This window comes from Dendropsophus ebraccatus, chromosome 5 (genome assembly GCF_027789765.1).
Source record: "Dendropsophus ebraccatus isolate aDenEbr1 chromosome 5, aDenEbr1.pat, whole genome shotgun sequence".
Classification (NCBI taxonomy): domain Eukaryota; kingdom Metazoa; phylum Chordata; class Amphibia; order Anura; family Hylidae; genus Dendropsophus; species Dendropsophus ebraccatus.
The window spans coordinates 148,786,972-148,796,167 of NC_091458.1; the positions used below are offsets into that span (position 1 = coordinate 148,786,972).

The 9,196-nt window shown below is 47.8% G+C and overlaps 1 protein-coding gene across 1 annotated transcript; it reads left to right on the forward strand.

Annotated features, from left to right (window-relative positions):
• The first annotated feature begins 4,779 nt into the window (after window positions 1–4,779).
• Window positions 4,780–7,245, forward strand: LOC138794208 (oocyte zinc finger protein XlCOF6-like). The gene is made up of 9 exons (XM_069972989.1): window positions 4,780–4,873; window positions 5,051–5,304; window positions 5,419–5,509; window positions 5,626–5,906; window positions 5,966–6,242; window positions 6,298–6,567; window positions 6,719–6,829; window positions 6,981–7,034; window positions 7,088–7,245. Exons 1-9 carry the CDS (start codon window positions 4,780–4,782, stop codon window positions 7,243–7,245), a joined length of 1,590 nt encoding a protein of 529 aa, XP_069829090.1.
• The last annotated feature ends 1,951 nt before the right edge of the window (window positions 7,246–9,196 follow it).

Genomic DNA, 9,196 nt, shown 5'->3' on the forward strand with positions numbered 1-9,196 from the left:
GACTAGTGTCCCTGGCAGCTAATTCTGACTCCTGCTCCTGTGTGGCAGAGGTAGAACTACAACTCCCAGCATTCTCCCCGTGTGGCAGAGGTAGAACTACAACTCCCAGCATGCTCCTGTGTGGCTGCGGTAGAACTACAACTCCCAGCATTCTCCCCGTGTGGCTGTGATAGAACTGCAACTCCCAGCATGATCCTGTGTGGCTGTGGTAGAACTACCACTCCCAGCATGCTCCCCGTGTGGCTGTGATGGAACTGCAACTCCCAGCATGATCCTGTGTGGCTAAGGTAGAACAACAACTCCCAGTATGCTCCCCGTGTGGCTGTGATAGAACTGCAACTTCCAGCATGATCCTGTGTGGCTGTGGTGGAACTACAACTCCCAGCATGATCCCTTGTGATTGTGGTAGAATGACTCCCAGCATGCTCCTGTGTGGCTGTTGTAAAACTACACCTCCCAGCATTATCATGTGTGGCTGTGGTAGAACTAAAACTCCCAGCATGCTCCTGTGTGGCTTTGGTAGAACTACAACTCCATCAACTAAACCACCCCCAATGCTCCTCCCCCGAACCAGAGACAGAAGAGCAGTAAGAGCCTCCATTCCACCTCCTCCTCATGGGCAGAGACAGTGTCATCCTCCAGCGGCAACAGTTCCCCGCGGTCCAGATATAGCAGCAGCATATAGTTCGGCCCTCCACCACTCTGATGGACAGTGAACTGGCCCCCTGTGTAAAAGGTTTATGTGGAAGCAGCCAGGAGACTATACTGTATGTGAGGGCTATACACTGGGATGGGGGGGGGGGGGAGGGTGCCATTTGCCTTCTCTGCCTAGGGCACCAAAACTCCTTGTCCTGGCCATGAACCTGCTGTGTCACCAGTGTGTTGGAGTTTCTGCAAGATGTGATCCGGCTTCCCAGTGACCCAGCAGGTTCCCTGACTGTCAGTCATGGCCCAAGAACTGTGACTGGTTTGGAGAAAGAGTCAGGGCCCTATTCCACGGGCCGAGCAACGATGTAAACGAGCGCCGATCTGCTAGATCTGGCACACCAATGTGTCAACGTAGAAAATATCCTTATTCGTAATTCATCAAATACACAGAAAAAACACCCGAAAATTTAAAAAAACAAGAAAATAAATAAAAACCGTTCTCAGGGTTAATAAAGGAGGAGGTAAACTCCAAAGAATGTCTCAATCCTTATAACACCATCATCATCATATATATGTAAATGCCAAAAGAACCATGTGCATGAAATTTGCCCAGATGCCGAGGTAGAGCTAATGCACATATGGTGCAGGAAAAAATATTGGCCCCATACTCCTGATTAGCGAGCGCCGATCTGCTAGATCAGCGTTTCCCAACCGGGGTGCCGCGGCACACTGGGGTGCCGGGAGAACCCGCCAGGGGTGCCACTGGATCCCGGTGGGAAATGAGCGCTGTCTCTTTAAGCATCCCGAGAAGCTGCGGCCGCGCAGCTTCTTGGGATGCACGAATCACTTTCATGTTCCGCCCGTACTGTGAGCGGGCGGAACATTAAAGTAAGCAGAATATAGGAGCAGGAAGTGTCAGCGTCCTGCTCCTATATTCACTCCCATAGGCCGGGACGTGACCTCTCCGGCAAGCGTGATGTTACGTCATCACGCCTGCCGGACGTCCCGTCCCCGTGGCTCGCAAGATGGAGCCAGAAGAGGAGGAGGAGAGCTTCTGCCTGCAGCCACAGCACGGATTAGGTGAGTATGATGTTTTTTGGTTTTTTTTAGGGGCAGAGCAGGGGGCATTATTAGTTCATGGGGGGCACCTCTGGGGCATTATTAGTATAAGGGGGAACCTCTGGGGGCATTATTAGTATTAGGGGGGCACCACTGGGGGCATTATTAGTATATGGGGGCACCTCTGGGGGCATTATTAGTATATGGGGGCCACCTCTGGGGGCATTATTAGCTCATGGGGGCACCGTTGGGGGCATTATTAGCTCATGGGGGCACCTCTGGGGGCATTATTAGCTCATGGGGGCACCTCTGGGGGCATTATTAGTTCATCACAGCAGGGGATCCTACATACAGGGGGCACAGCAGGGGATCCTACATACAGGGGCCTCCTACATTCCTAGTCGCTTTACTGCACATAACACCAAACAGCGCAGTTACTATGGGAGCCGACAGGAGGGAGAAAGGAAAGGAAGTTGCTAGAAATGTGCGGAGCCTAAATTGTTTGTCTTGCAGGTTCTGAAGAGATGAAAAGTATCTGGAAGGAATCATCAAGGAGGACTGGGCCGGATGGAGAGGAAAAGGGAAAGTGACGCCTCAGATCAAAGAAGACGTCACCTGTGAGTCCCTGTATGACGGTTTTCTTATTTTGTAGAACATTATTTAGTAGGGGTGCCCATAGGAAAAAATTTTTTCCAAGGGTTGCCCGAGGTGGAAAAGGTTGGGAAGCACTGTGCTAGATTATTGTACAGCAAGGGCTGAACGGACATCATTGACGTCAGTGACAGACCTCTCAGCCAATCACTGGCCAAGATGGGGCAGCACTGCAGCCAGTGATTGGATGAGCGGTCTGTCACTTCAAAGACAGGTTAGGAAGTGTCAGCAGTGGCTCTGGTCAGTGGGGAAAAGGCAGAAGGACACTGGGGGAGCATGGACAGGTAAGTATGCATGTTACTTATCTTCTATACACTGAGTACTCTGTCTGAATCTGCCTGAAGTAACAGATAATCGCCCTGGGTAATAGGGCCCTTAAACAGTGATTTCAGGAACTTTGACAACACGGATGATGGAGACAATATATGGGAGGAACTATTGGAGATTGCTTTATTTTTTTTTTTTTACTTTGGAAAACAAATAGGTGGTAACCGGTTTTAATTAAAAAAAGTTCATCATCTCTCCCCTTAGAAGCAGCTGACTGACATTGTGCAGTTCTGTACAGTCATGGCCAAAAGTTTTGAGAATGATACAAATATTCATTTTTACAAAGTCTACTGCTTCAGTTTTTAAAATGGCAATTTGCATATACTCCAGAATGTTATGCTGCGTTTACACGAAACGATTATCGTGCAAATTTGCACGATAACGATCAAATTTGAACGATAATCATACGTGTAAACGCAGCGAACGATCGAACGACGAGCGAGAAATCGTCGCGCAAAAGTCCGGCCACCCGCAGCCCCGCCCGCCCCCCCGCTCATCCGCAGCCCCCTACGCCGGCTCGATCGACCTCCCCTGCCGCCGCCGCTCTGATCGTCGCCCTGATCGCCACCCCCGCCGCCCTGATCGCTACCCCCGCCGCCGCCGCTCTGATCGCCACCCCCGCCGCCGCCGCTCCAATCGCGCCCCCCCCCCCCGCCGCCTCCGCCGCTCCAATCGCCCTCGTCGCCTCGGCCATGAGCATACGTTACCTGCTCCGCATAGCAGGTCTTCGAAATCCCCGGCTCCCCTCTTCAGTGCATTGATTGGCTGAAGAGGTGAGTCGGGAATTTCAAACGGCACCTCTTCAGCCAATCAGTGCAGGGGTGGCGATCAGAGCGGCGGCGGTGGCGATCGGAGCAGGGGGCTGCGGATGAGCGGGGGGCCGGGCTGCGGGCGCGCGATCGCAAAACGATCGCAAAACGATTTTTCCGTACGATATATCGTACCGTCTAAACGCTGATCGTTATGAAAAAAAAATTGTTACTCCGACATCGTTAATCGTACGATCGGGCCAATTATCGTTTCGTGTAAACGTAGCATTATAAAGAGTGATCAGCTAAACAGCAATTACTTGCAAAGTCAATATTTGCCTTGAAAATGAACTTTATCCCCTAAAACACATTTCAACATCATTGCAGCCCTGCCTTAAAAGGACCAACTAACAATGTTTCAGTGATTGCTCCATTAACACAGGTGTGGCTGTTGATGAGGACAGGGCTGGAGACAGGGCCGGCGTTAGGGGGGGGGGGGGGTAAACAGGGCAATTGCCTAGGGCCCCCATCCCCCAGGGGCCCCCTGCCCCAGTTACAGTGAGTGTTAGGTGCAGGAGCGCACAGAAAGCGTCCTGCAGCCTCTGGCAGTGATCGCTGGCTGCTGCTGATGGCTGCTATCAGGGGTCACACAGAGGCAGCAGGACGCTCTGCTCCCGGAGTGTGTAGCTTCCTCCTCCCCCTCCCTTCTGCACCATGTGATTTCTTCCTTCTTCCTGATGAGACTGGTGTGGCAGTCGGGATGAGAGAGGAGAGGGCTGCAGGGTGAGGATCACAGCCTCCTGCTGCTGCTGCCGCCATGGGCAAGGACAACTACACCCAGGATGCTGTTAGAGGGGGTAAGTATACTGTACATGTAGTGTGCAGGGCCGGCGTCAGTACAAGGCTTACCTGGGCAAGTGCCGGGGCCCACAGCATCTCTAGGGGCCCAGAGAGGGAGAGGGGCCCGGTTTTCTGATGTTCAGCCTGCTCACTGTAATGCAGGGTGAGAACTGAACATCAGAAGACACAGGAGACGGAGCAGGACCTGCACAGAGAGAGAAAAGGGATAGTGACCTGATCACATGACCTAAAGGTCCTCAACCTTACAGTGTGGAGAGCATCCGACAGAGAGGAAGAGGGAAAGACTGAGTTGTACCTGCTGTGTGTCAGTGGCTGAGTGTGTCAGTATCAGTAAGTGTCTATGCCAATAATGTATGTTGGTACATGTTAGTGGTGTCTCACGTTATTGTGCATAGTGTGTAAATGAGGGGCCTGCTGAGGCTCTGTCGCCCAAAGGCCCACGAAAACCTGGAGCCGTCCCTGAGTATAAGGAGGACATCACAACATGAAGGATCTGAACTGTATTAACGCTACACACATAATTAAAGACAAGACAGAATATGGCAGTGATGAGCAGTATAAGGAGGACATCATTACAGGTAACAGCCCAGATGATTCTACCAGGAGCTCAGGAAGACATCAGATCTCCTCAGAGGATCGTATCACACAAGATACATATGAGGAGCCGTCCACTATCCCAGATATACCCTCAGCCCCTCACAGCAAAGATCTCTCATCTCATCCTGTTATACAAGTCCCATATTTTTCATTTTCAGAATGTGAGAAATGTTTTACAAAGAAATCCAGTCTGACTCAACATCAAATAATTCACACAGGGGGAAAGCCTTTTTCATGTTCAAAATGTGGGAAATATTTTACAAAGAAATTCAATTTTACTAAACATCAAAAAATTCACACGGGGAGAAGCAATTTTTATGTTCAGAATGTGGGAAATGTTTTACAAAGAAATCCAGTCTTACTAAACATCAAATTATTCGCACAGGGGATAAGCAATTTTCATGTTCAGAATGTGGGAAATGTTTTACAAAGAAATACAGTCTTACTTAACATCAAATAATTAGCACAGGGGAGAAGCCATTTTTATGCTCAGTATGTGGGAAAAAGTTTTTTTTTTTTTTTACAGAAATCAGATCTTACTAGACATCAAAAAATTCACACAAGGCATAAGCATTTTTCATGTTCAGAATGTGGGAAATGTTTTACAAAGAAATACAGTCTTACTTAACATCAAATAATTCGCACAGGGGAGAAGCCATTTTCATGTTCAGAATATGGGAAAAGTTTTTTTTACACAAATCAGATCTTACTAAACATCACAAAATCCACACAGGGGAGAAGCCATTTTCATGTTCAGAATGTGGGAAATGTTTTACAAGGAAATACAGTCTTACTCAACATCAAAAAATTCACACAGGAGAGAAGCCAATTTTATGTTCAAAATGTGGGAAATGTTTTACAAAGGAATCCAGTCTTACTAAACATCAAATAATTCGAACAGGGGAGAAGCCATTTTCATGTTCAGAATGTGGGAAATGTTTTGCAAAGAAAAACAGTCTTACTCAACATCAAAAAAAATTCACACAGGAGAGAAGACATTTTTATGTTCAGAATGTGGGAAAAGTTTTTTTTACAGATATCAGATCTTACTAAACTACAAATAATTCGCACAGGGGAGAAGCCATTTTTATGTTCAAAATGTGGGAAATGTTTTACAAATAAATAGTCTTACTCAACATCAAAATATTCACACAGGGGAGAAGCCATTTTCGTGTTCGGAATGGGGGAAAAGTTTTACAAAGAAATACAATCTTACTAAACATCAAAAAATTCACACAGGGGAGAAGCAATTTTCATGTTCAGAATGTGGGAAATGTTTTACAAAGAAATCCAGTCTTACTAAATATCAAATTATTCGCACAGGGGATAAGCCATTTTCATGTTCAGAATGTGGGAAAATTTTTACAGAATTCAGATCTTTCTAAATATCAACAAATTCACACAGGGAAGGAGACATTTTCATGTTCAGAATGTGGGAAATGTTTTACAAATAAATACAGTCTTAGTCAACATCAAAAAATTCACACAGGAGAGAAGCCATTTTTATGTTCAGAATGTGGGAAATGTTTTACAAAGAAATCCAGTCTTGCTAAACATCAAAACATTCACACTAGGGAGAAGCCATTTTCGTGTTCGGAATGGGGGAAAAGTTTTACAAAGAAATCCAGTCTTACTAAACATCAAAAAATTCGCACAGGGGAGAAGCCATTTTCATGTTTAGAATGTGGCAAACGTTTTACAAAGAAATCCAGTCTTACTAAAGATCAAAAAAATTCACACAGGAGAGAAGCCATGTTTATGTTCAGAATGTTGGAAATGTTTTACAAAGAAATCCAGTCTTAGTAAATATCAAATAATTCGCACAGGGAAGAAGGTATTTTCATGTTTAGAATGTGGGAAATGTTTTACAAAGAAATCCAGTCTTACTAAACATCAAATAACTAGCACAGGGGAGAAGCCATTTTTATGCTCAGAATGTCAGAAATTTTTTTTTTGTTTTTTTACAGAAATCAGATCTTACTAAAACATCAAAAAATTCACACAAGGAATAAGCATTTTTCATGTTCAGAATGTGGGAAATGTTTTACAAAGAAATACAGTCTTGCTAAACATTAAAAATTTACATAGGGGAGAAGCCATTTTCATGTTCAGAATGTGGGAAATGTTTTACAAAGAAATCCAGTGTTGCTAAACATTAAAAATTCACACATGGGAGAAGCCATTTTCATGTTCAGAATACGGGAAATGTTTTACAAAGAAATACAGTCTTACTCAACATCAAAAAATTCGCACAGGGGTGAAGCCATTTTCATGTTCAGAATGTGGGAAATGTTTTACAAAGATATCCAGTCTTACTAAATTTCAAATAATTTGCACAGGGGAGAAGCCGTAAGGGACACAAGACACAATGGTCCCTGCAGTGAGTAGAGCGCCCACCGGGCCTGCACAGCCATCTGGCTCTATGCTCCTCCATCCATCCTGTATAGGACCAGCAAGTGATGAACTCTGATATCTATACGCCAGTCCTGATAGATGTCCCCCATAGTGTATGCCAATAAGATTCTCTGACGTGATGATGGAGCCATCTAGTGCGTCTATAGGATAGATGTCTGACTAATGTGCACAAAGTTCCAGAGATTGTCCGACTAGTTACTCCCAATGTTACAAGGATCCCAGCGACTTGTTAGTGTATAATAGTGTATAATAGTGTTAGGCCCCGTTCCCACTGAGCAAAGCTAGCGGAATTCCGCGACGGAATTGTCCGCCGCGGAATGCCGTTAGCCTCCCGCTCATAATGGGACTCTATGGGAGGCGCGCGCTGCTGCTCTATACGCGCTGAAGAATGAACATGTTCATTCTTCAGCGCGGACAGGGCAGGAGCGCGCGCCTCCCATAGAGTCCCATTATGAGCGGGAGGCTAACGGCATTCCGCGGCGGACAATTCCGTCGCGGAATTCCGCTAGCTTTGCTCAGTGGGAACGGGGCCAAAGTGTATAATAGTGTTAGTGTATAACAGTGTTAGTGTATAGTAGTGTATAATAGTGTTAGTGTATGTAGAGTTCCTCTGCTAGTGGAATTCTTTAGCAAATAAACAGTTAAAGGGGTATTCACCCCAAGAGCTAAAAAAATTAAATGCCCCCAAACCTAGCTGGTCTTACTCACCAAGTCCCCCTGAGTATTTTGAGCTGTCTCCCATCTTTCTAGCTGCTGCCGTTCCTGACTTAAAAGTTTTTCTAAAAGATGGTCTATAATCAAGATAGGAAACTACATTTCCCATCATGCAATGCTTCTGCCTGATTGGTCCATGACTGTAGCGGAGCTGAGAAGGTGATGAGGTTGTAGCGGACCTGAGAAGGTGATGACTGTAGCGGAGCTGAGAAGGTGATGAAGGTATAGCAGAGCTGAGAAGGTGATGACCGTGTAGCAGAGCTGAGAAGGTGATGACCGTGTAGCAGAGCTGAGAAGGTGATGACTGTAGCAAAGCTGAGAAGATGATGACCGTGTAGCAGAGCTGAGAAGGTGATGACCGTGTAGCAGAGCTGAGAAGGTGATGACCATGTAGCAGAGCTGAGAAGGTGATGACCGTGTAGCAGAGCTGAGAAGGTGATGACCGTGTAGCAGAGCTGAGAAGGTGATGACCGTGTAGCAAAGCTGAGAAGGTGATGACCGTGTAGCAGAGCTGAGAAGGTGATGACCGTGTAGCAAAGCTGAGAAGGTGATGACCGTGTAGCAGAGCTGAGAAGGTGATGACTGTGTAGCAGTGCTCAGAAGGTGATGACCGATGGCGGCGGCACAGTGTGATGCGGGGGTGGGGGGGATTGGCGGCGGCACAGTGTGATGCAGCTGTCTGTGTACATTACATGGTGAGGGAAGGCGGCAGGGGACGGGACTGCACTGACAGGAGCGGCCACCAGGTGAGCTGCGGAGGGGGGAGCGGGGGTCCGCGGGCGGGCAAGAGGGTGTTAGCAAGAGGGGGGGGGCAGGCGGGCACAGTGTGATGCGGGGGCGGTCCGCTGGCGGCCACCGGGTGAGATCTGGCAAAGGAAGGTGAGGCACGGAGCCCGCACTGCAGCCGGCTCTATGGGGATGACAGGCGCAGGGTAGTGGAGCCTAAAGCTGCCTACATTACACGGTGGAGGCAGGCGGCCGGGGACAGGACTGCACTCGCAGGTACGGCCACCGGGTGAGCTGTGGGGGGGGGGGGGAGGGGGGTTTTAGCACAGAGTGTGGGTGGGGGGATACAGGGTGTGAGCCGGGTGAGATCCGTGGCGAGGGGGAGCACACAGTGGAGGGTGGGCGGGAATGGGCCTAACCCGGCCCATTGAGGACACGTGGTGCCGTCT